Source organism: Miniopterus natalensis, chromosome 17 (genome assembly GCF_054644295.1).
Source record: "Miniopterus natalensis isolate mMinNat1 chromosome 17, mMinNat1.hap1, whole genome shotgun sequence".
Lineage (NCBI taxonomy): Eukaryota > Metazoa > Chordata > Mammalia > Chiroptera > Miniopteridae > Miniopterus > Miniopterus natalensis.
This window is the reverse complement of record NC_142097.1, coordinates 8,305,553-8,333,018: the sequence shown is the minus strand read 5'-3', so window position 1 is coordinate 8,333,018 and position 27,466 is coordinate 8,305,553. Positions and strand designations below refer to the sequence as shown.

General features: G+C 49.2%; 1 protein-coding gene across 1 annotated transcript in view; it reads right to left on the bottom strand.

Moving 5' to 3' along the window:
* Positions 1-27,466, bottom strand: part of GAS7 (growth arrest specific 7) — a 199,578-nt gene that overhangs the window by 44,699 nt on the left and 127,413 nt on the right. The window contains exon 3 of the mRNA XM_016222496.2: positions 6,664-6,744. Within this exon, the coding sequence (XP_016077982.1) occupies positions 6,664-6,744 (81 nt within the window). The remainder of the gene's footprint in view (positions 1-6,663; positions 6,745-27,466) is intronic.

The window sequence follows — 27,466 nt, the reverse complement described above, 5'->3', positions numbered from 1 at the left end:
CCCTGAGGTTTCCCCTGGTTGTCTAAGATGTAAATTTTATTCCCCAAAATAGAACTCACAATACGTTTGTTCATGTGGTTGTGAATGGTTAAAAACCTGGTGCTTTTCTCCGGGCCATCAGATATTAAACAGGCCTTTGTAAGGTCCCCTCATCCTGCGGCCTTGGTGATGAGAACCCTGTTGCTAAAGGAACATGCAAGCTCTTTCCAGCAGGGAGTGCCATGGCCTTCCCTGATGTCAGTGGTGAGCTCTGGCTGAGGGCCTGGCAACACGCGGATTCTGCAATCAGGGAAGGTTCGGCTTTGCTTCTGTGGGGGAGGGAAGCAAGTTCAGGGCTTCCTGATCTAGAGCAGCAAGTGTGGTGTGGATGAGGCCTGGGGTCTCCAGCCCCTTTCCCAGGAGTCCCCTGCCCAGGAGAAGCACACTGTCTGTTTGCACAATCCTGGTGGCTCCATAGGTTCAAAGGCAGGCTCTCCCTGGTCCTCACTGGAGCTCCCCTTTTATCTGGCTTCCCGGGACTGGGAGAGGAAGTTGTTTATCTGAGGATGATCCCTTAGTGGGCTCAAGCTCCAAGACGGGACAAAGTCAGAACCTGAACCCAGGTTTGCTGATACCCTCCCCAGGAAAACTCAATAAAAGATAGATTTCCTCCATCTTTAAAAACACACAAATTCAAGTTCAATGCACATCTCAGGCCCAGAAGCTCAGAAAGGAATTCCCACTCCACACCTGCCCCATCTGATGAGGCAGCCGCCAGCCACAGGGGGCTAGTTACATTCTAAATCATTCGATAAAATCAAAATGCAACGTGGTACCCAGGATTGGATCCTACAACAGAAAAAGGACAATACTGGGAAAATCGGTGAAATCAAATAAAATCTAGTTTCGTTAACAGTAACGTACAACGTGCGTTCCTTAGTTTTGACAAACGTGCCATGGTTACGTAAGAGGCTGACATCAGGGAAAACCGAGTAAAGGGTACAGGAGAACTCTCTGTACTGTCTTTACCGTGTTTCTGTAAATCTAAAATTATTCCAAAATTTAAAAAGTATTAAATGAAGTTACACTAAATTAAAAATTCAGTTCCTCAGGAACACTCGTCACATTCCGGTCCCCACTGGCCACCCGTGACCGGCGGCCCCCACACCGCGCAGCGCGGACACAGAGCATTTCCATTTTCGCAGCGCATCCTACTGCAGACTCCCCACGTGGCCCTTGGGAGGCTGTGACACACAGGAACTCCCAGGGCCTCACCGCATTCGCGTCCCCTCTCCCTCTGCCCCTTTCTGTTTCCCGCTCCATAAATCACTGTTTCCACCCTGCATGTTAACAGCCCAGAGATGACTTTTAATATTCGCAGTGGCTGCCTAACAGCGCCGCTGTTGGTTTTCTGTTTGGGTTTAGACTTTACTTGCACGGACCTCACCCAGAAGCCTGGCATTAACTGTCCCTCGCAAGGCTCCTCAATAAACACAGCACCCACAACCCTGGCGACAGAGGGAGCCAGCAGGGGACATCACCGGCCCAGCGGTCCAGCGCAGGCCCTACCAGCGCCCAACATTCAGAGTGGAAGCCAACTCGTGGGGACACCGGGCAAGTCCTCAGCCTTCTCCCCAGCTGGCCACCTGGCTGGCTGTGCCTGCGCCCCCCAAGCCTGCACTGAGAGGAAAACCAGCCCTGTCTGGACATGGCCCTCTCCTCAAGCTCTCGAAGCTGCAACTCAAAAGTAAAACCGAGCCCCGTGCCTTCTTCACCACCACCCCCCGCCAGTCCATGCAGGGGAGGCCACCTCAGCTCGGCTTGGCTGGCTTAATGTGTGGTTACCGCTGACATCCTTCCTGACCTGATTTTCCATGTTCTTCTTCGAGAGTGACCATACTGCACGTCCGTGGTCAATAAATGTGGTTGAGTTTTCCACATCGCCCTCATCCCCCCACCTCCCTTGCAGGAAGGACCTCAATCCCCATCACGGCTAATCAAGAGCAGTCTTCACAGCTCCAGGCTGCCTGGCTGCTTCAAGGAGGCAGCTTCTCTCAAAGGCAAGACATCTCTGCTGAATTTTGCTTTTGGGGACACTGACCACCATGTTTAGAATGAAATCCCAACACCTTCCTCCATCTCAGGAAGCCCGGCAGAATCCACTGACCGACTGCCTTCCCTTAATCCCCCACCCTCCAGCCACTCAGGGCTGCTGTCTGTTCTCAAACATGCCAAGATCACTCCTGCCCCAGGGCCTTTGCACTAGTTATTCCCTGACCTGGGATATTTCACCACCACCCCACACTCTTACATAGCTTCTCACTATCTTTAAACTTCACCTGAACAGTCACTTCCTTCCTGAAACCTTCCCTGACTCCCCAGTCCCTCTCCCCTATTTTCATTCCTTGCTTTGGAACACACAGGGAAAGTGTGACAGAGTTCCCGTGTGCTTGTTTGTCCAGCTCCCCTGCTCGATGTAGGTTCGTGGGAGTAGGGACCACACAGGTCTTGCTTGTCTGTGGCTATATCCCCAGCGCAGAGAACAGCATCTGGCATATATTTTGAATGAAAAGGTTGGAAACGCCATCACTGCTGCTTTGCAGAAGCACGAGCCGAACAAAAGGGGCTGAGATCCAGGGCCCCGAGCGCTCTCAGGAGGGGAGTCAGCAACCCAGGAGCGTGAGGATGGGACGGCAACCTCTGGTCCTCACTGAGTCTATTTCTCTCCCCATAATAAAATTCAGTCTCCAGAAAGCTGCTTGTAAAACTGAATGAGAGAAGGGCTAGAAAAACCTAGTGCTCCCCTGCAGATGTGGATATTGTTTTATTCTTCAGTTATGAGGTTTAGGTTAAAAAAAACAGAGAATATTGTCAAAATATCCCGGACCCTGCTCTAGGCTTCTGGTGAGCTCTCTTCCCTCCACCCCAGAGTGGGTGGAAGGCTGACGTGCACTCATGGCCCAGGGTAGAGAGCACCACAAACCACAACCCTGGAGGGCTGGACGGACCTCGGCCCGATCTTCCTCCAGGCCCTACGCTTACGAATGGGCACGGTGAGGCCTGGCAAGGAGCAGCAAGGTGCCCGAGGCCCCGGTCAAACAAGGTGCAACTTCACAAATCCAAGACAGCATGGACTGTTGGAGGCACCCTCATTTTAAGCACCCTGGGAAAGAAAACAAGACGCTTCCAGTTACACCAGGATCCACCACTGACTACAGGGTGTATCTGATTTGCAAGATACAGGGGTGGGCGAAAGTAGGTTTACAGTTGTTCATATGGCAAATAATACAATAACTAATACATAATAATATAGGAATAAACTGTGTTTCACATGCTCACAACCGTAAACCTACTTTTGCCCACTCCTGTATTGAAAAATGGGTGGGGGAACGAAAGGCGGGTCTCAGAATCACAGAACTAGGGTTCAGGAGGTTTTGCGCCACTTCTCATTTCACTGAGCCGCGGTCTGTCGCCCAGTGACCCCTGAGCAGTGCTGGCCCGATGATCTGGGTCACCCTGGAACAGAGCTTCTGAACCCCCACACCAGTGGCATCTGGGGCTAGGCAGTGCTTTGTGCTGGGGGCTGTGCTGTCCTGTGCATTCCCCGGCCTCAGCCCACTAGATGCCTGCAGCACCTCCCTAAGGGGTCACTGCCAAAACTGACGGACATTGCCAGATGTCCCCTGGCGGGCAAAATCCCTGCAGAGCTGGGAACCACAGCACTGGAGACCGAGAAGCTTAACAAGAGTGGACAGTGTCCCCTTATCGAGCTTTCATTTTCCAAGATTTCAGTTACTCGTGGTTAACCACAATCCAAAAATAGTAGATGGAAAATTCCAGAAAGAAGCAATTCACCGTTTTAAGTTGCTGCCATTCTGAGTAGCGTGAAGAGATCTTGCACCGTCCTGCTCCGTGAACCATCCCTTGGTCCAGCGGCTCCACACGGGGTGTGCTCCTGCCTGTTAGCCACTCAGTAGCCATCTCGGTTATCAGATCAGCTGTCACCGTATCACAGCACTTGCGATCAGGTCACCCTCATTTCACTTAGTAACGCCACGTTCACGTAACTTTTATAACAGTACGTTGTTATTTCTACGTTACCTTTAGTTTTTGTTGTTAATCTTTTACTGGGCCTAATTTATAAATTAAACTTTATCACAGGTATGACTGTATAGGAAAGAACACAGTATATACAGTGTTTGGTACTATATGCCATTTCAGGCATCCACCGGGGGTCTTGAAACACATCCCGCACGGACATGAGGGGACTGCTGTGTGTGACCGCAAACAAAAGGGCAGAAGCACCAGGGTAGCAGGCGTCTCCTCTCAAGCCTCTCTGAGCCTTCAGACCCCTGCTGTGCACGGTGCGTCCCCAAAGGGGAGACAGGAGGTTTCCAACTGTACTTGACTACAAAGCCCTTTTTTGGCAGAGAACTTGATAGGCCTGGGCTCCCCGGGACTCCCCTTGGGAAACACTGCTCTGGGCCTCTGGAGGGAGGGGCAGGGGAAGCAAAGTGGATGCTGTCTCAGTGTTCACACTCTCCAACGCCTGGGCCACCTCGCCAGTTCTCACCACTGACCCTGACCCCTCGGAGCCCCAGCACCAGCTCAGTGCTGGGCAGACGGGGCTCTTATTGTGTTTGTCTGCTGAAAGTAATTTGTCACACCACACCCTCAGGCTAGGGGGTTTGAGCCAACTCTTCCCGGTCCTCCTTCGAAGCCCACAAACAGTGGAAAAGGGATAGGATGCCGCCTGCGGACAGCATCAGGGAGAGCAGGGTTTAAAGAGGTGACCCCACTGACTCCAAGGACAAGTTCCCTGACCAGCTCTGCCAGCACAGCAGGCTGTGACCTCTACACACCCAGCCTCCTCTGCCTGTGTCCCTGCCCTGTCCTGCTCCGTGGACCACTCTGGCTGGAAAAGACAATCGGGTTTCTTTCTCACTTCTGGCTGGCCTGGAGCCCACTAGGATAGGGGGCCACACCTCGCATTATTCACACTGGCATTTCTGTTGTTAAAAACACACAAGAACAACAAAATAGAAGTCAGCGTGCCCAGGGCTGCCTGTTGTCAAGCGACAGGTTGGAAGCCGAATGGGCCTGTTTCTGGGGACTTATCTGGTCCTTGATAAAGTGGCATTCACCTCTCCCTAGGAAATCACGAGTAAGTGCCCCATTTCCCTTCCCCATAATGGAATTCCTTTGTCTAAATACACACACACACACATATATATTTTAAGTCAAAAAACCAAAAACATATATATACATTTTTAAAAGTTACAAGCCTAGAATTTTTCCATAGGAAACACCGCTCATCCCCTCTCCCTCCTCAGCTGATCCTCCAGAGGTTGGTTTCCCCACCAGTTTGGTTTTGAGTTCTGCTCTGAGATCTTCATAGCCCTAAACATGTCCTTGGATCACACTTTGATTTCTTAACTTATCAGCGGTAAGGAAGGTCTAAAAGACTCCCACTATGAAAGGGAGTCCCTGAACCCGCCCTCCCTCCCCCTGATCCAGGGTGTCAGAGTCTAGTTAGTTTTTAGTTTTTATTATAATTTTTTATTATTTTAGCTCTTCCTTTGATTACCTGATATGTGTTAGGTGAACTATGAAACCTCTGATGACTTTGTGTCCTATAAGGTTAAGGAGGTTCTCGGGTCCCCTTCCTTCCCCTCCACGTAAGCTGAGGATGTCACTGCAGCTTCTGCCCACCCCTCCCAGGAGCATCCCTTCCTCTACAGCCATCTGCACATTTTCAACACTATCACCATTCAAATTCTGAGGTACAACCAACAATCGTCCAGGGTGACACATAACATGTAAAACCAACACATGGGATTAACAACCATGTGACGACGTGGAGACGTTTGTGATTTCTCAGCACCGAGGCCAGGCTCTGTTTGGGGCCTGAGGGTTTCATAAAGGAAAGGTGGAGACCAAGTCCCCAGCCTCCAGAAGTGTATAGTCTAGCGTGGGGAGAGACTCTCTGAGGGCAATGAAACAGCACACTGCTGGGGATCCAGAGTCATTAGGCAAGGGCGCTAAAATGAATGGTCAGGGAAGGCTTCTTGGAGGAGGTGACATTTAAAACAAGGCCTAAACCACGAGAAGTCAGCAGCTGTTCTCCCTACTGGTGTGACTCACAACCCATCCCACAGCATCCTGGAATTTGGTGTCTTCTAAGAGTAACAAACCTCCCACTTATTACAGGAATATCTAGCCTGACCACCTCCCCTTGATTACTTTTTCTGATGGAGAATTCATACCCTCCCAAGGAATCCCATTTCTTTTCCAGAAAGTTCTGTTTGAAAGTTGCCCTAGAAAACCTCGCTTCCCTTTCACTTCTACTCCTTGATGCCACTGGGGACTGTGTGGAGCAGCTCTGCTCCTGCTTCAGGTCCACGTACTGGTGGACAGGTAAGAGCTCTGATGCCTCACCTCGCCCAGCCAACTCCTCTCCCTAAGGACCTGAGCAGGAGTGAGGGTGAGCTACCAGGTTGTTGCTGGCGCTGCCAGGACAATACCATCTGGCAGGGCAACCGGCTTATAGGGCTTCCTTCCCCTCCAGGTCCCTCCTCGGGTTTGGTCTGTAAGATCACCAGTCAGGTGTCAACCCCAGGATCCAGAGTCTTGCCCTGGCCAATGAAGGCGGGCATGTGGCCCAAAGGAGTAAGTGAACAGTACCTGTTGGAGGCAGAGCGCTCCTGTGAGTGCCGGGGCTGGCTGGAATCCCAGGAGAACTGCTGGGGCGCTCCCAGGTGGTCTCTGGTCAAAGAAGGAAACAAAAGAGCTTTCAGAATTTCATAAGGTATTACCTCAGAGGGTGGCAGAGCAGAACAAAGTAATCAGTCCTGAAAAAAATAGTCCTGGCTGGTCACTTTCCTCCTTAAACCCAGGGACTAGGAGCCTTTCTGCTCCCACACCCATCCCACCTCCCATGACAATAGAACTTCTCTTTGCTGGGGACCCTTTTCCACGCAGCTGGTGCCTTCCAGCTGGGATCCTCTGAAACGTTCCCCCAGTGTCCCCCTCTGTCACCCACAGAGGCTGCCAACTCAGGGATCTCCTGGGCCTTTTTGTCTCTAGTCCTGGAATCCTAGCTGCCAACTGGATATTTCTCCCTGCATGTCATTGTCACCCGAAACCCCAAAGCACGGAGGAAAGAGCCCTGGCCCGGGGGTCTATCCAGAGACATGGTCCTCTGTCACAGGGAGTGAGTTCCAAAGTCCGTTCTATATCTTGTCTGAATTACAACTGCTGTGTGTGACTGGCCCCCTCTCCCGGTGCCCAGCGACATGGTGCAGCCAGAAGTAAAGCCAATACTGCAGCTATATTATCATCTCCCGAACACTGCTGTACCTATTTCACAGCTATGAACAGGCTTGTCATAAAATTATCCAGTGACAAAAAGAATACTTTTTTACCATATAAAATTGAATGCTATAGAAAAGCACAAAGAAAAAAGTATCACCCATAACCCCACAGCTTGGAGGTCATTGCTACCAATACTCTGGTGTCTGTATGTTGATTTGTTTTCTTGGCACATACACATCTTTAAAACAGAACAAAATCATACTGTACGTTCTTTCCATGAATAGGCTTTTGTGAGTATCTTTCCAAAATCGTTAAGGTGCTAGATAATATAGAGGTTAGAATCTGTTAACAGCAGAGGATCTAGAGCCAGACTGCCCGAGTTTGAATCCCCTCTCTGCCTCTTACCACCAGTGTAACCCTGGCCAAGCTAATTGTCCTCTCAGTGTCTCAGTTTTCTCCTCTGTGAGATCAATAATAGTATCCACCCAAGGCGGTCCTTGTATTCAGGCCAAATGCCCCAACACAAGTGCTTAACATAACATTGTAAAGGTTAGTCCAATGGCCCTGGCCCTGTGGCTCGGCTGGAGTGTAGTCCTGTACACCAAAAGGTTGAGGGTTCATTTCCCGATCGGGGTATATACGGGAGGCAACCAGTCGATGTTTCTCTCTCACATCAATGTCTCTCCCTCTCCCCCTTCCTCTCTCTCTAAAATCAACTAATAAAAACATATCCTTGGGTGAGGATTCAAATATAACAATAAAAATAAAAAATAAAGTTAGCCCAGTGTATGAATATAACATTAGTTAATGAAAAAATTCTAATCCTGAAAATGCAATTGTCTCAAATATTAAAAATAAAAACAAGCAAAATTCTTTCAGTGACTTCTCTCAATAAGGATTCAAAAGAACTGGGTTTTTGCCTCAGCTTTGCCTCTAATCTGCCGTGCAGCCCAAGGCAAGACACTTTACCTCTCTAGTCCTCCAAATCTTAACCCAAAAAGAAGGGGTTGGGCTAAATGGCCTTTTAGGCCTCAATACTCCTCCCTGAAGCTTTGATTGGTGACCCTAAATCTTTAAACCCATGGCACTCAGATTCCACGACATGGAGACTCCACCAGGGCTCCAGCAGGGACAATGCAGCTGCCTGAAGGATTTGTCCCTGCCCATCTCCCAGTCTTGGCCAGCTCTAGCCAGTCCAAACACAAAGCCACTGAAAGCCTGGGGGAGGAATGAGGCCAGGACAGGCAGACATCTGGAGAGAGCCACCAGGGCCCTGGCTGAGTGACCTCACCAGCAGCAGGAAAAATCACCCAGATGACCATACCACCCACAGGGAGGAAACCATTTCCAGGTCTTTTGCAATAAAAGACTCGCTAATCTATTTACAGCACACCAGGCCCCTCGACTGAGCCAAAGCAAAACTGCCACGACAGCTCAGGGCCCACATTACTCTGAACTGAGGCCCTTTTGCATTTTCTGAGGTTCCATCCCTGGGGTCCTAGGTGATTCCAGATGACCATCCAGACTCAGAACAGAGTCACTGGCATGGAGGTCCAGAGGCTCTGGGAACATGGTACAGTCAGAGTGGAAGGAGTAAGAGATACTGTCTCAGAGAGCCTGTCCAAAGCAATTCACGAGAAACACGTTTTTTCCTAAAGGCAACTCCAACTCAATTCAGATCTCTTCCCCTGAAACCAGGGGAGCCCGACACACACAGATGAACTGACTGTAAATCAAACCAGCCTGAGGGAGGCTGCTCTTCTAGCCATCAAGGCTACAAACCAGAAATTGTCATTTCCCCATCAGTGGGTCACAGTGCTACCCTGCGTAAACTTTTAAAGAGAGAGGACACCTGAAAGGTGGAAAGTGGTGTAAATCTGCGTTTCAGACCACAGGTGTGCCTTTCTTAAGATCACAACAACAATAGTAATACTAATAATAAAACAGTACATGAGGCCCAAATTATTAATTTTCAACAGTCACTCTGGCTTAATTTCCCCTTGATAAGACTTCATCCTGCTTGCACTAGAGGCACTGGCTTCCAGTGGGAAAGTCACAACAAGCCCCTGGACCTAGGCCACTGGTCAGGGCGACTTGCCTTGGGCCCACCTGTAAACCTTGGCTCCCCCCTTACTCCCCTAATCCTTCCCGCCCACCCACCAGTGGGCTCCTGCACTGACTGGTCCCTTTCCTTGGCTGTGGGGTGGCTCTCTGCTGCCCCCCGTGGTTATCAGGGGAAACACCCACAGGTACCAGCCCAGGGAGAATTCAGCTTTCAGGTACTGGCTGGAACCTGAGATTCCTGTAGTCCCCTCCACTTTGCCTCTTTTTATATCATCTTTCTGCGATTCTTATTCTCTCTGCTCCCCCACCTCTTGTTTCTTCTTTTCCCTTGTGTGGTGGTGGCCTACATCGCAGCTTCTCGCCTGGCCTCTGTTTTCCTCACCAGGAGGGTCTGTGGAATCAGGTTTTCCTAGACAGACAATAGCCCTGCTGCTCCCTTCTCCAGCCCTGTCCCTCATCTGGAAGCTGGGTTACTACCAGGCTACTCTGCCATGTCCTCTACCCCAACCAGGAAGGCAAGTCCCAAGAGAGTCCCAGGAGCCTCATGACCTAGTCCAGGGGTTGGGCCAGCCCTCTGAGAATGCAAGCTCTGGCTATAGTATATTCCTAAACCCCTTCCTTAGTTAAATGAGAAACTACTACTTTCTCACATCCATTTGTGCTGGGTCCACTTCAAGTCCCCCCGCATTGTGTGTCTCCCTCAGAGGTCACAGAACACTATGAAACGGGCGCTATCGTTTCTATTTTTTAGTGGAAGAAACTGAGGCCTCAGTGAGAAACAGCAGAGTTGAGACTCAGCCTGACAGCAAAGACCACCACATGCCAGTCACACCAACACCTCTGAGCTATGAGCTGGGCTCTGGGAGCTGCGGCCAAACTGTGCTGTTTTAATCTATACACCACTATCTATTTGAGAACCACCACGAAATTAGTATTATTATATTAACTTAATGTAATACAATAAATATTTGTTATAAACATTAGAAATATTTATAATCACAACACGTGATAAATTATAGTATTGATTGTAACATTAATATGTGATTTTACATATTTATATATTATGAAATATCATTATATTTGAGGGCCTACTCTATATCCAGCACTGTTCTTGGCACTGGAGCTACTGCAGGGCCTTTGACAGGTTAAACTTCTCCTTCAGTTACATTCTAGTGGTCGTGACACTATCCTATTTTTGAATATCAATATATAAAATTTTTGATTAATGAAAATTTAAAATATATCTAATGTGGGTGGAGGGAGGAAATCGTGCCAGGAGACAGGTGACAAATAAGTAAAACATCTTAGGTTAGATGGTGATACGTCCTAAAGAGAATAAGGCAGAGAAGGGGGTAAGAAGTGGTAAGATGTAGTTTTGGTCAGGGGGCTAGGGAAGGCCTTGCTGTGAAAGGCACATTTAGTATTATCTATTGCTGCATCACAAATTACCCCAAATTTAGCAGCTTAAATCAACAGGCACTCATTGTCACAGGGATGCAGTGAGTCAGGACTCGGGAGGGGCTGAGCTGGGCGGGTCTGGTTCAGGCTCTCCGGAGGCTGCAGTCAGCATTCCCTCGTCTCTTGCCTCATCGAGGGCTTGACTGGAGCTGGAGGTGCTACTTCCAAGGTGGCTCTCTGGATGCTGGCAGAAGCCACAGGCTGTTCGCGCACGGCAGCTGACTGCCCGCGAGGGAGCGAGCTGAGAGGCAGCGCAGCCTGACGTCTTTGTAAGCCAGCCTCAGAAGCGATGCTCCAAGTCGGCTGCCCAGTTCTCCTGGTCACACAGCCCGACCCTGGCAGAGGTGGGCGGGACTCACACAGGTGTGCGTGACAGGATGTGAGCCATTGGGGGGGGCGTGTTGGGCTCTTCCCAATCCCCCCTAGAAGGAGAGGCAGGGGCCAGACAGTGTACCCTGAGTGAGACAGGGGCCGTCCAGGCGCCTTTGCCATGCTGCGGACGGTAGGTAGCGCCGCCTCCACCAGGAGCCAAGACACTGTGGATCTGGGGGTGTCTCACTCAGGCAGGGTCAGGGAAGGGGGTGCCCCAGGCCAAGACAACCCCCCAGCTCTGGAGCCATACTCCCCGTGCTGCTCTCAGACCCTATGGGCGTGGAGATGATCCCTGAATGACCTAGTGCCATGAGGAAGAGCAGCTTGACTGAGAGATTCTTGATTGGGAAGCTTCATCCAGATCCACCCCCACGGGGCTGCCGCACTGCCTGACCCTGTCCACACACAGCTGAGACCCTCTGGAAGGCACAGAGCAGGTGAACGCTCAGCCAATGGAAAGACACAAAGGCTCGTCACAGACACCTGCCCGAGCCCCTGCCAGCAAAGATCTGCACCCTGCAGGCTCCTCAGGTCCCACCACCCGGGAGCCCTGCTGAGCCCGGGCTGGGACTTCTAGTCTCAGGAGCCAGAGAGACTTCGCCGAGGCCTCAGCTTCAGCAAACACAGACCCGGGCCCTGCACACTGAGGTCTCTAGTGAGAAATGCATGGCAGGAGTCAAGCCTGGGCAGGGAGAGACGGGGGTGGTGGTAGCTAACACCCCCAGTTCCCCGCATAGAGCCCCGCCAGCCCTGGGGCAGGTCCCTGAGCAATGAGACTTCTCGTGCTCTGAGGAAGAGAGTTGGAGACACCCGGACTCTACTGTCACAGAAGGAAATAAATGTAACGGAGCCCCGGCCCTGGTGTTTGCAGCAGCCCTCGAATGCTCTGAGGCAGCCCGGAGTTCCTCCTAGAGCTCAAGTGCGGGCGCCGCACCCAGGTGCTTGAACCCCAGGCCCACTGTTTAAATGGACGGTCGTGGTGCTCGGCCTGCGTCCTCAGGTACAGCGGGGACAACAGCACAGTGCCTGGTGTTGGGGTGAGTGGCCAGCGAGGCACAGGCAGCTCCCGGCAGTCTGACATACAGTGCACCCTCCAGACACTAAACCACGTAATGCTAATGAAACAAAACCCTCACCACGCCTGCCTCCTCTCTGCTCCCACCTTCCGCCCTCCAGGCCCCCTCCCTGCCCCATTCCTCCTTCCCAGGCCCTCACAGGGCACATCTCCCCAGGGGTGAGGGAAGGGCTCCCTCTATGGGAGCCAGAGGGGAGACGGTGCTGGGGAAGGGAGTTCTGGGGGAAGGGGGTGCTGGGGGAAGAGGGTGCTGGGGGGAGAGGGTGCTGGGGGAAGGGGGTGCTGGGGGAAAAGGGTGCTGGGGGAAGCGAGTGCTTGGATGCCTTCTTAGCATTTCTGAGCTGTAGGGGTGTCCCCACAGCTTCCTACTTCCCAGCAGCTCAGAGGATCCTTACGCAGCCCTGCGATCCAGGTGGGGCAGGGCCTGTATGCCCATTTCACAGATGCTACAGAGGCTGGTGAGAACCTGGCCCTTTGATATTGGCCTGAACCAAGCCCTCGACTGGCTCCAGCCCACACAAAAGGCCTGGGAAGGACAGGGCCAGGGGCATGGAGGGAGTCTAGTGAGGGGAAGGGTGGGCTGCCTGGAACTCTCTGAGCCTGTCCTGCAACCCCTCCAGGATCCCGGATGTACCAAACTCCTTGGAGAGTGCACACTTGGGCAGACGCACTGGGAATCCCTGAACTTGGTTGATGGGTCACAAGGGTTGACGACAATGTAGGAAAAGGGTGTCCTGTCATTGAGCCAATAGATGTTGGTAGCCAACTGCCAGTCCACAGATATTATGACCCCCGATTTAGGATTAAGAAAATTGGAAGTAGATGCCAAGGAGGAAAATGTATAGAAACCAAAGCCTGGACACTCAGGGTCCGAAACCTAAGCATAGGTATCTGGCAGAGCTCCAGTTTCATTTCCCAAACGTAGTTATCAGGATCACAGGGGTCACTTGTTAAAAATACTGATTCCCAGACCTCGCACTTCAAGGTTCTGGTTTAGCAGGTCTTGGGTGGAACCCAGAAGTCAGCATTTTAACAAGAAGTCTCAGTGACTAACCAGATGGGGGGAAACTGGTAATCCATAGTAACAGGGTCGTGTGAACCAGCCACAGACTGGGGGAACCCAGATGAGACATAACCCCAGGGCATGGGTCAGACATAGACTCAACCAAGGTAAGAAGCAAGATATGTGGTAGCAATTGAGGGTGACCCCCCAAAATACCCATCACCTCTACCCCAACCTCTATAACTACCAGGCTCACTACCCCCAGAGACCCTTGCTTTGATATGAGGCTTTGTTATCTGTTTTGGTTCCTGGGGGAGACTTACGAATTAGAGTAAATGGTCATAAACCCTTTAGCGTGACTGAGTCCTTAGAGTCTCTCCTAGTACAGGGGGGTGGAGAGGAGAGAGGAGAAAGCACTGCACTGCAGGAAGCCCGGGGGAAAAGGCACCAGGAGAAGGTTCCAGTGAGCAACACAAGGTGGCAGGCAGAGGGGGAGGTTGCTCCAGCAGGACCCGCCCCCTTCACAAAGACTTATCTTAAACCCTGAGGGCAAGGTCCTGAGCTAGGACAAGAAAGGTGAGTTTTATGCAATCCTGTTCCCAGGTGTTGGGGTAGACAGAGCTGACAGATCAGGGCTGACAAGGTTACTGTCATGCTGTCTGGGACATGGGGAGAGTCCCAGTCACCTCATGGTCCTGTCAGCTCCCTGTCAACATCACTCGGACCTTCTGAGCACTAACTCTGAATAAGCTCCAGGCCTGGGGAGGAGCTGGAGCTCACAGCACCAACCCTGCCCTCAGGGGGCTGGCAGGCTACAGGAGCATGGCTGACCTCTTCCTACCTCAGCTGTAACACCTGCTTCCAAGTCCATCCCTCCTGCCAGGTGTACTTGGAGGGCAGGGACCGTGTCCCATAAGTGCATGCCTGTCTCCCAGGCACCGAGTGCAGTAGGCACTTAATAAGTGCTTAATGAACAAAGATGCGGCTCAAAGCGGCTGCTAGAACTAAGTTGGTTGCATGGCCAATGTTTGAGTTAAAAAATGAGCGTGTGCGTGTGTGTGTGCGCGTGTGTGCAGATAAAAAGATGTAAACAGATGGAAAGACAGGAAAGGGTCAGGGAGAACAGACAGAGCACCAAGTCCCTTCATATCACATGAATTACAAATCAAGCAAGCAGCAAACAAAAAAGAGCAAAAAACATATATGGGTCGTTCACAGAAAAATGGTTACAAATGACCAATAAGGAAGGACAGGTGCTCCTTCTCTCTCAAAATTGGAGAAATACCGAACAAGATGACAGTAAGACACTGTTTTTTCACCCACTGCTTATACGCAACATCTCTAGCTAGCAAAGCTCTGGAAAATAGCCTGGGGATGGCTCTGAACGGCAGTGTGTAGAGAGCTATCAAAATCCCAAAGGCTCGCACCCTTTGACCTGACAACAGCTCCAGGTGCACAGTGACATAAGTAGGAAGATATGTTTTGGAGCGTTTTTGTGGGTTTTTTTGTTAGAGGGAAAACAACTCCAGAGAAAGGCCGGGAATGCCACTAACAGGGGCCTGATGATGCTGTTGACAGGGTGGCGCTGCTGCAGCTGTTGCAGTGAATGGGGCACCTCTGGGGGTGCGGATGCGCACAGCCTCCCCGGCACACTGCTCCGCGGTGCCCAGTGCACACGGGTTCTGGGCACATTGATAACAGGGCCTAAGTCATATGTGTCCGCAGGGAAACTCCTGAAAGACTACACAAGCCTCTGATGCTGGCTAATTCTTAAAAATGAAACCAAAGCAAAAAGACTCTATTTTTACGGTACATCCCATTTGAATATTTTACCGAGTACATTAGAACTTCCCATGAAAGAGACAAAACCATGTAGTGCTGGTGCAGGAACAAAGAGAAAAGCAACAGAAAAGGAAAAGCAAGAAACAGACCGAGGCAGACTGGGGTATTACGTGGTGAGAGGGGCTTCTCAGGGCGGCGGGGGAGGAGGAGCCGATCAGAACAACAGGCCAGAGATTTGAAAATATTAAGGTAGGCCCGCTTCTCACACACTTCCTGAAATTAAATTCCATCTGCATTAAAATTTTTAAGAAGTGTGGGGGGGGAATGTCCATGAGTGTGCTAGAAAAAAATACTACTTTCTTTTGTTAGCAAGGGCCTTTTGTAAGTGTGACCTCAAAAGGTAGAAGTTGTAAAGGTAGAGATTGGTTAAACTCTCTATAAAAATAGAGTTACAAACACACAATCAGAATTATAAAACATCATAAAGAATTAGAACAACCTGTTACCCATGATCGGGACCCTTCTCTAAGAACTGTCTGAACCCCAGAGCACGTCCGTGCAGATCTGCATCCTGGGGTGACCCTGCTCGGCCACAGCTTTTTGGACCAGCGAGCACTATGCAGAACAGGACGTGGGTGGGTATCTCCCACTTACAGTGATGATTTTCTACTTAACAGCTGCTAAAGAACACAGGCAAGTCTGTAGAGTTTAAAAAAAAAAGTATGAAGCAAACCCAGGAAAGGGGGCAGAGGGTGTATAAGACATGACAGGGTCCCAGAGGCGGGACGATCAGCTCAACAGCTGATTTTCCAGTTCTGAGGTGGGGCTGCTCTGAGATGCCCCATATCCTTCTAAAATGTCCTTTTTCATAAGCGAGTATGAGTGGTTTCTATTCCTACAACAGGACAGCCCTGGCCCATCCACACCCACTGCCCTAAAACTGCCAACGCCAGCGCTGAGGCTATTAGATCCACATCTGGAATGTTCTGTGAACATGCTGAACTGTGGCTTCCTAACATGCCCCAAGTAGGTCTCCCACAGCCTCTGCGTGGAAAAATCTCACGCCCGGCTGCTCAGAAGCTTCTCTTCCCAGGAAGCGGCATTTTCCACTCACACCTCACCTTCCTGATGTGTTTCCTGAGAAACTCAGCCTTCGGGAACTTCACTCGCTCTGCACTGCTAATCCATATTTAGAAGACTTTCCAGTAAAAGGTGTGACTTTCCGTTTAGAAATAATGCTCAAAATCCCAAAGAGTGTTGCTTTTCACACGATGGAGGGAAGCTGTCGGAAAGAGCTATGGTTATTTTGGGAAATACGAATAAGTAATCATCTCTCTGAGGTGCAGCCACAGAGGCTCTTCCAAGCTGCTGGGTTCCGGGGAAGGCCACAGTCCCCAGTCACAAAGGGCCCCAGCGGCTCCTTCAGGCACACAGAAGAAGTCTTTATCATGAACCAACACTGCAAAAAATGTATAGAAATTCTGAGCAAAAGAAGCTATTCTCAAACATCAAAAAATGGCATTCAGGACAGAGGCGACCACACAAAATGGAGACGAAATGGACACATTTGGGGGCTGAATGAAATTAGATTCCTTGGCAAATCTCATAAGCAAATTTGCAAAACCTCTGCAAAGAGGCGTGAAAGACTTATTCATGCAGGGAACTGGTGGAATGCTATGAGCAGAGGCAGCCTTCACGGTGGCCTTCAAGGTGGACCTCCCTCACCTGAGAGTCCGTCAGCATCACCTAGGGGACTGGTGAAAGCAGAGCACAGAGCCCAGCCCCAGGGTTTCTGTTTCTCAGATCTGGGAGGCCTGAGAAACTGCCTTTCCAACAAGTTCCCAGGTGATGTTGACGCCGCTGTCCCAGAACCCCACTTTGAGAACCACAGGCCTAGAGGAAGACAAGGAAGGGCAGACTTCTCTGCAACAGCTCACCCTGTCTCCAGGTATTGGCGGTGGAGCTATTAAATTTTTTTTTAAAGGCACAACAATTAAAACAACCCACAAATTCCTCCTGACTTGAAAGCATCCGCTGCTTATGTCATTTCCTCCAGACAGGTGGCGCTGCTGAAAACCACAGCGAATACTTAAGCTGACCAGAGAGGAGCAGAAAAAGCAAAGTGAACCGAACAGGGCAGATGCGCTGAGAGCAAAGAAGAGGCCCACCAGGACCACAGCTATCCAGGTTGTCACAGAACCCTCCCGAGGGTCCCATCCCAGCTCCAAAGCCTGCCAGCTAAGACGATTCTGCATTTGCACATCTGGTATAAGAATTCACCTTTGGTGTGCAAGAGGTGAGCCAGCCGGTGGGGATGCGGTGTCCAAAAGTGCCGCATACTCCCTGACACTGTCTGCTCTTCCCCAAGGCTTTGCCCTGCTGTTCCCTCAGTACCCTTTTCTGTAGTGTCCTCACTGACACACAGCAGCAGAAAGCAAGCAAGTCTTTATCTGGGGGGGAAGAAGGAAGGGAGGGGGTCTCCCTGGCTCCCAGCCTGATACATTGCTCCTTCCTCGACAGAGATCACGTGACCCAGAATCCTTGGTGTCCCTCACACCATATGAAAACGACCAAGGTCCTTTCAGGCTCGGGTTTATGCATCTCGGCCCTGGAAGAAACCGCAGAACACAAGGCCTCTTCCTCAGAGGAGCAGAAGAGGGTCGGATGTTATGCTGGGGAAAGGAAAGCAAGAGGACAGAGAGGAGCTGGGCCCTGTCTGCATGGCAATCTGTCCCTCGAGGGAAATACAGAGCTTGAAGGGCTTTCAAGACCAGCCCAATGCCCTCTTTTAGAGACAGGGAATCAAGACTTCAGGTGCTGGGGATGCACAAAGGGACTGACAGAAGAGCAGAGCTGTGGGCATCACCTTCTGCCAAGTTGTCCCTGGGACACTCAAGAGCAGTCAAGAGAAGGATCAGAGATCTGAAAATCAACTGCTTTGTGGGTCTCTTTTCTAAGCTTGAATAAAAGCTCCTCTGCACTTCTTTCTACGGGGACCATAAAATTCTGGGGCCCAGCCAGAGCCCATCCCCCACATTCGCTGATAGACTGACAACACAGCTACCTGACCCTCACGCCAGGTGCCAGAGATGTAGGTGACAGACTGCACCTCTCCAGGGCATTGCAGAGGACACAGTACCACTTGCTAGGCTTAGCAGTGTCCACAGAAACCACCAGTGCCACATTATGCTGGGGCATGGGAGGTGTACTGGTTTTCTGGGGCTGCCCCAAAACATCACAAACTAGGTAGGTAGCTTAAACACAAAAGTAGATTGTGTCACAGTTTCGGAAGCTAGAAGCCTGAGATGAAGGTGCTGGCAGGTGGTCCCTCCCAAAGGACCTGAGGGAGAATCTGTCCCAGGCCTCTCTCTCCCAGTTCCTCGGAGTTCTGTGGCTCACAGACAGCTTTCTCCCTGTGTCTTCACACTGTCTTCCCTCTGTGTCCAAATTCCCTTTTGCAAGGACTCCACATATTGCCAGGGCCCATCACGCTCCAGGACGACCTCATCTTAACTTGGTCATCTGCAAAAACCCTATATACAAGGTCACATCACAGGTACTGGGGGTGAGGACTTCAACATCTCTGGTGGGAGGGGGCACAATTCAACCCATATCAGGAAGCAAAAGACTGAGCTGGGTGGGGCATTAGGAGGCCAGGATGGAGGTCGAGCTAACACATGGAGTTGATTTGGGGGCAAGAAAGTCTAGATCAGCAAGAGGCAGAAGCACCAAGGGATTCAGCAGCGGAAGGTCTGGGTCCATGGCAGGGCCCAGAGGGGCAGCAAGGAGACCAACCGTCAGGGACCAAAGGCATCCAGGGACCAGATGGCCCCCAGGCAGAGCACACGTATATGGTCAGGCTGCTGGTGAAAATAAAGAAAATTTCCTGTACCTGTTGGAACACCCTTTGCTCTGACCTCCCACCCCAAGAGCCCTCAGTCACCAGGAGGACCCCCTCACTAGGTCCCCACAATAGCCACTGAAGGGTTAATGCCTGGGGTAAGGGGAAGGACCCCCCTCTAGCATATTTTCCCCACAGTCCATCCCTGTGCTAGACCACTCAGTAACTTCCTCCACTCTCCCCAGTTCCAGGAGCCATTTCTTCTCGGGCTGAGGGTATCTTTGGGCACTGACAGCTAAGCAGTTTCCACAGCTGGCAAGAGGGCAGGAGCTTCATTCAACAGGAATGTCCAGGGGGCCCGCTGTGTGCCCAGGGCCAAGCTTCTGATCTGCCCAGGGACAGCAGGACCCTTCAGAGCGGGGTCTCGGTGGCCCTGTGCACAGCCCAGCACCCAGCAGTCAGCAACCAGGGAGTGGCGCGCAGTAAACAGGCGTCTTGCATGACTAACACCTCACCCCGCTCTCCTCCCACGCCTCTTGGATGAGTATTGCCTACTCGGGAACCCAACTGGGACTGAAATAACAAAAAAGCTGTTACCCTGCTCCATGATCTGCCTTCAATAATAAAGATCTCATAATCAGGGAATCGTGCCAGCTTTACATATGGAGGCAAATTCCCAAACAGTGGGGGGTGAAGAGCATGTTGGTGTTATAACTCCTGGTTTCATAGAATTTCAGAGCCGGAGGGCGCTTCAGAGTCAGGCAGAAAAGAAAACTGACTCCAACCCACAAGGAGAGTCCCACCTAACAGCCTCCTCTCCACTGCAGGGGGTACTCAGTCTTCGAGGACCTGTAGCCGTTTGCACGGTGCTTGCCCACACCACCCCTGCAGGGAGCCATTCAAGGGGATAATCAGAGCTGGGCTTTTAGCAGACACTTGTTGCTTGATAACCAAGTCACCTGTCCTTGCCCATTCACTTATCAGAATGTAACCTACAGGTAATTTCCATTTTGCTAGGAGTTCCACTGACTCCATGGAACCTACCCCGTTAGGCGCTACACTGGTTATTCCTGCTGTGGCCGTATGTGCCCATGGCCCCTGCTCACCAACACAAACACAGGCCTCACGTAAGCCCCAGAGAGGCCAGGCTTCCTGCATTTCGAAGCTGCAGGAATAAGGCAGAGCATGGGATGAGTCTGAAGGTCCTTCTCTTGAAGCTGATGCTTCAGAACTGTTGACCAATGTCAGCCATTTCTCCTCAGATCTTTCATTCTCTTCCCTGGTCCCATTTCATAATCTCCAATTTTCAAGTGCATTGACAAAATATCTTTCTGACTCTGTGTGTCTCATGCCAATTCTCCCCTGCAACACTTGGTGCAAATCCACGAAGCTCTGTTTGAACACAAGTCAAAGTTAATACCCTCAAGAACTGGACACATAAAATGCATGCGAAGCCAACTGTATGTAAGGAAAACTGGGGGTAGTGGCAACCTTCTCAGCTCCACCCAGTTGTGTTCAGGCAGGTAGGTGTGTCCAGTGTGGCCACGCCTCCTGATTTTTCAAGAGAAGACAAGTATCATTTAGGAAAACCTCCGAATTTTTCAACGTTGGCAACTGACTGAACATTTTCAAACTCTGTGTACACAGAATAAAGTGCTTCTGTGGACGGCCTCTGACTCAAGACCACCTAGCATGTGACATCTACTATACTTTATCTTTGCAGGACAGCTCACAGGACCTGGAGGTCCTGACCATTACACCTGCCACCACACAAGGGCCCTATAGTGCTGCTTCCCTAGAAATTCAGTCACCTTTTAAAAAGAGTTCAAACCAAGCAAATGTCATTCCTTATGGGCACACAACTCACAGTCATCTTATACCTTTTTTGGCTTTTTAAAATATATATATATCTTTATTGATTTCAGAGAAGGAGGGAGAGGGAGAGAGAGAGAGATAGAAACATCAATGATGAGAGTCATTGATCGGCTGCCTCCTGCACGCCCCCCCACAGGGAAATGTGCCCTGACCAGGAATCAAACCGCGATCTCTGGGATCCTAGGTCAATGCTCAACTGCTGAGCCATGCCCAGCAGGGCTACCTTTTTTGGCTTTTAATTAATAAATACTGGTCAATCTAATGACTGGCAGAGATCCTGCCACGTGATACAAGTTAGCTCAGTACACTCAGATCTCTCTGGAATCTGGTAGGCCATGGGGTTCTGCAGGGTGACGAATGGTGAGAGGACAGTGACTATCCACTGGCACACAATTCCTAACCAAGCAGAGGCAAAAGTCTCTGGAGAAGAGAAAAATGAGGGAAGCAACTTGACAACTCCGCCTCCAAAGCCTGAATTGTCCCACTGGACTCTGAGTGGCTCGGGCAGGGACGGTGCTCCTTTGGTCCAGATGTGAGGGTAGGAAAACAAAAATAGTATAACCCCCAAATTCTCTGACTTGGCCTTTGCCGGAAACAAAGTTGAAACCAGAGTCCACAGGTGTTTTTAAAACAGCAAAAATGCTGAGATAAAAAATAAAAAGTGCTGTTTATTCTTATCTGTGTAATAGGATGTAGTGGTAGGTCTTAGGATTTCAACCTGCCGCTACATCCTATTACACAGGTAAGAATGAACACTAGAAACTACAGCCGGCTCTCAGATCTGCAAGTTCGCATCCGTGCACTCAATCCACCATGGGCTGAAAATATTTTTTTAAGTTATGTTGCTGCTGACATGTACTCCATCATTAGGCCTATAATGGCTGCGTCTCTACTGAACATGTACAAACCACCTTCCCTGTCCTTATTACCTAAACAACACAGTATGGCAACTATTTACACAGCACTTTCATCATATTAGGGATGGTAAGTAATCTAGAGATAGGACTAGGGTCTCAAGGTCTGGCGATTCTTACTAAATGCTAGTCTTACTAATGTTAGAAGGTAGCGCAGTATTTTGCAGATGCAGCTGTAACCTCATGAGCCTGATAGGAACCCAACTGATAAGTTGATTCAACTGCAAAGAAGAAATCAACACCTAATTAACCAAATAGTGTGTCTAAGCAATGGCTAAGCCTCTGGTTCAGGAGCCAGAGCTTCGGGTGTGAATTCCGTCTCCTTTACTTGCTGCAAGGAAATTAACTACCTAACAGCAACCACGTCTAGGTTTTGAAGAGAGCACCCCAAGAGGGGAACCCCTTGAGTTCAGTAACAAGATGATTTAAAGTATATGGGAGAATGTGCATAGGTTATATGCAAACACTATGCCATTTTATATAAGGCACTTGAGCATCTGCTGATTTTGGTATCCACAGGGGTCCTGGAACCAATCCCCTGCAGATGCCAAGGGATGACTATATGCACAAGTCAGCGACCCTGACAATACTTAAGAATATAAACATTTGTCAGGTGAAGTGCCTTTCTTGTCAGCTTTACACTCATTCTGTATCTTGTCAGCATAAAATCGAGTTATTTGTCTTCATGTAGCTCTTCCATGAGTCTACTTTAACCATAATAGTTTATGGTTATGTAGCCTTTAATCTTGAGACTATAAGGCAGATTTACTTGTTTGAAGACAATTGTATTTTCTCATGGTATTTCCGTAAGAGAAAATTGGGTTTAAGTTAACTCTTCAACTTCATAAAAAATGATCCATCGACTATGCCTTCATCAATCTTGTTACTAAGTCTTCTTGCCAAGTTATAAATTGGTGATGACTACTAGAAAACACTTAAAAATATAAAGCAGACATTTTTACTCTTTTTAAATAGCAGATCCCGATTCAGTAGGTCTATGGTGGGACCCATGTATTGGTGTGTTTTTTTTAACAGACTCTTTGGGTGCTTCTGATGTCACCAAAGTTTGGGGACTGAGCAGAAGGAATCTCCAAATGAGGTGTCTAAGGAACTGTTTCTAAATGACACCGAGAAGGTCACCAACTTGTCAAAGTCCCCAGTATGCCTGTTTTTATTAAGAATTTTAATGTGATGTAATTCATATACCATAAAATTCACTCTCTAAAAGCACACAATACAGTGACTTTTAGTATATTTCACAGACTCATGCAACTATCACCACTACCTAATTTGAGAACATTTTTATTACCTCAAAAAGAAACCCCCTACCTGTCAACAGTCACTCTCATTCCCCACTTCCCCAGTCCCTGGAAACTACTTACCTACTTTCTGAGTCCATGGATATGCCTGTTCTAGGAATTTCATGTAAATGGAATCATATAATAGGTGGCGTTTGTGCCTGGCTTCTTTCACTTAGTGTGATGTTTTCAAGGTTCACCCACGTTGTAGCATGTGTCGGAGCTCCACTCCTTTCTATGGCTGAATAATATCCCATTATAGGGATGAACTACATTTTGTTTTCCTGTCACCAGCTGATAGACATTTAGGTTGTTTCTGGCCATTATGAATAATGTTGCCATGAACATTCGTATATAGGTTTTTGTGTGCACGTATGTTTTCAGTTCTCTTGGGTATATATCTAGGAGTAGAATTTCTGAGTCACATTCCACATTCTCTTTGTTTCACTTCCATATCTGAACCATTTGCTGCTTATCAGTGACTCTACACAACAGCCGAAGAGGAAAGTTCTTACATTGTTTACCAAAAGCAGTCTTTTTCAAAGTAACTCAACTTTCTAGAACACAGCAAACAATAAAATGCTTTCTGTCCTTGTCTTTTGACTTTTATGGGTCCTCAACTTACTGGCGGTGTGAGTGACTCTCTAACCCACTTGGCATCTGCCAAGATTCCAAGAGATTATGGGTCTTAAAAACTGGTGAGAAATGGGGGATGTGTTGTACACTCAAGCATTAACTTAACACTACAAATTAAAGTGGAATCTCTGGAAGAAAACACAAAACCCAAACAGAAGAGATTAATAGTAAGCTCTACGGTCTAACAGCCTTCCACTAAGAGTCCATTAGAGAAAAAAAATAAAGCCAAAATAAGAAAAGTTCACACACACACTAATTCAATCAACCAAATGTGCCAAATGAAAGAATCTTTTTAGCCTCACATTTGTTCAACACAGATGGACAGAAGAAAATAAATTGATGTTTTTTGGGTGTAGAAGTTTCTCAGGGCAACTTTTATTTACAGAATTATCAGGGCTGCTCTATCCCAGGAGTTAGAAAAGTACCCAATTATTTGTAACAAAGAAAGGCTCAAAGAAGCTTTTGAAAGTGTTCTACTGGAAAACTTATCCAGAAACTCACATTAGCTCCTGGTATAATAAAGTGAAATGGGAATCTACTCATTTAAAGAAAAATTAAACCAAGAAATCAAGAAAACAACCAACTATTTGGAAACAAATCTAAAAGCTCAAATCCTGGTTTAATCCTCTAAGTTTCACTCACAAACATAATAAAACATTTACATGTATGGATTCTTTGTCAAAAGAGCTTAAAAATAATTCTTAGCTCTCCTGGGTTTTAGCTGACACTCTAACAAGATAGTTAAGTTTCTCTTAAAAATAAATGTTATTTCAGATCATTTTTTCTCCTAATCTATGAACTCAGCTGTCCTACTGCTAAGTAAGTCACCACCCCCCATGCCTATCTTCCTAAATACTGAGGCAAAAAAAATCAAAGATTAGAAGCCTGGGGACCTAGGCCTACCCAGGCATATGAATGGCCAGGTGACTAAGTAAGTCTTTACCACATGGGGGGACTCCATTTCCTCATGTGTAAAAAGAATTGTTCTATTTGTTAGACCAGGGATCATCAAACTTTTTCTTTCAAGAGCCAGATAGTAAATATTTTTGGCTTTGTGAGTCACGTGGTCTCTACTCAACTCTGCCATCCTCATGCAAAAGCAACCTTAAACTGTATATAAACACAAGAACACGCTGTGTTCCAATAAACATTTATTTACAAAAATAGGCTACAAGCTGCATTTGGCCCATGGGCTGTACCCTGCCAACTCTGTTAGCTGATTAAGTCATTGGCTGCTGAAACCCTATGAGCAATGGAGTAAGTCATCAGGTCTGACACTGGAGAGGGGTGTACACCGCAGCGTGCAGTTCTACAGGAGTCTCTGCATGAGGATGCAGGCTCTGGGCTCTTCCTCATATTTCCACCAACCGTCTCCTCCTGTTTTGGTTGACGCCTCACCCGCTCTCCTCCACTGACCTTCACCATGACCTTGGATGAAACATCACTATGTGGGGGTGGAGTCAGGCTTTCTGATAGATTGCTGGGGTCAGATGATTCAATGCAAAAGTATGGGGAAAGAGATCTGCAAGGGGAGAAGCCTGGCCAATGGGAAATAAGAGGTGAGAGGGAGGCAAGCACATTAAACACCTCTGCTCTCTCCTGGACTACTCCACCCTTTCCGAGAAGTGAACACACTTGCTGAGTGACCCACTGGGTCTCTGCAGTTCACTATCTACACTAGCCAGCAGGCTGGCATCTCCCTTTGTCTCCCCTCTCTCACCCAGTCTCACTGCTCTGGGCACATACCTCCCAAATAAGAAGTTAACACTTAATCCTTGCCTTGGGTCTGCTTTCTGAGAAAGAGAGCTATGGCATCCCCCTCAAGTGACCTTCTTTCTTCAGAAATGAAAGGCATAGATAAAATAAATACAACTATTGGACTGAAAGTGTACAATGATTAACACATAAGAGGTAAATTAGTGATTCATATATTAAGCAAAACTAATCTTGGCCTTTATTACTGGCTTGTAATAGCCCTTCAATGTCCAAATGGTAAAATCTATCCTAAACAATGTCCAACAGCATTTCTCCAAAAAGAAGACCTGAATACCTGTAACCATATCACTGTTGAGTGATTAAATGTGCATATCTGGCCTTCCAATTATAAATGGAACAAATAACATTGTGCTATATCTCTTGCAGTGCAATTACCTGTTGTTCAAATAAGAGGTCTCCCCTTAACACCAGTTCAGGTCCCTGGACAGGCCAGGCTATATTGATCATAGTTCACCATCCAAGAACTAAACATATCCGAATTTTTGGCAATAGAGTCGACTTTTGGTGAGAATAAAGCATTTTCTGAACTAGAATGGGATAAGCAACTTCCTGATAGCAAAAACCCCGTAAGGGTTTGGGGGCCTGAGCTCAGGGCCACCCTATATGCCCAAGCACTCCAAAGAGCCAAAAACATGGAGCAGTAAGGGGAGATGGGGACTTCCCAAAGTCTCATAAAAAGCATGCTTTGATGGCCTTACTGAAAACAAGAACCTTATTACGTTAACTTACCCACTGAAACTTCCTGTTAGCCATCTGGCCCAACACTGTTTATTAAATAATCGATGCTTTCCCCATTTAAACTATCACCCCTACCATGAATCTGACCCATATTTCAGCCAGTCTCTGGCTGCCCTTTCCTAACAGTCTTTGTTCCCGTGCCTTTCCTGACATGGCCCTCTCGTGGATTCCTGGATCCTGCGTACCTGACAATTCTTTCAGTCTCCTTTGCCCCTCCCTTGAAGGCTGCTTTGCAGGGCTCTCCGGGAGGCTTGCCCTGGGTGATCTGCCTTCTCATGACTTCACCTCTCTGAGGATGAAATGCAAATTCTGGGTTGCCACCTGTGGTCGTGCAGGCTGGTCACTGCACAACAGTGTCAGGCCAAACGGACATATAGGGATGAAATCCATTCTGCTCTCTGCCTGCCAAGCCACACACCCACAGAGCTCCCCAGATTCCTCTCTCCAGCCCAGGTGTCCCCTGAGTCACAGGCCCATCCATCCAAACCTATGCTAGCTAGCTGTCCCTCCCGGAATGTCCCCCAAGGAACCACACACTCGCCAGGGACTCCCCTCCCTTCTTCCACGGCCCTCCGCCCTCACATCCCTCACGCTCACTGCCCGACTGCTGCACGCAAGGCAGAGAGCTTGGAGGGACACAAGGCAGAGAGCTTGGAGGGACACAAGGCACAGAGCTTGGAGGGACACAAGGCACAGAGCTTGGAGGGACACAAGGCAGAGAGTTTGGAGGGACACAAGGCAGAGAGCTTGGAGGGACACAAGGCACAGAGCTTGGAGGGACACAAGGCACAGAGCTTGGAGGGACACAAGGCACAGAGCTTGGAGGGACACAAGGCACAGAGCTTGGAGGGACACAAGGCAGAGAGCTTGGAGGGACCCGAGCACTCTTCGTGCCCTGCCCTGAAACAGCCTGTCTGGCAGATTCTCCCTCCTCCCCGGCCACAGCTGTCCCCATTGCTGACCCCATTACTTCTCTTCTCATTTAGTCCGCCAGGCTCGTGCTGGCTGTCTCAAACCCTTCCCACTGCTGCCCAAGCAATCAGATCATGTCTTGCCGCCGCACTGTATCCTACCGCAGCTCCCCACTGCCCACAGGGCCAGGCCCCAACTCCTCAAAGTGCCCAGGGGGCCTTTACTGGGTCAGGCCCCTAACCCCCTCTCTTACTTTTCAGTTCCTTACCAAATACATCAGCCTCCTTGCTGCCTTGCCCTTGCTAATGCAGAGACCTCAGCAAGGAATCCCTGAGTCAAGCGTCCCCTCTTGGAAGGCTTATCTGATACCCAGATAAAGTTGATGACTCCCTTCCTTGAGCCCCCAGATTTCTGTGCGAACACCCACAA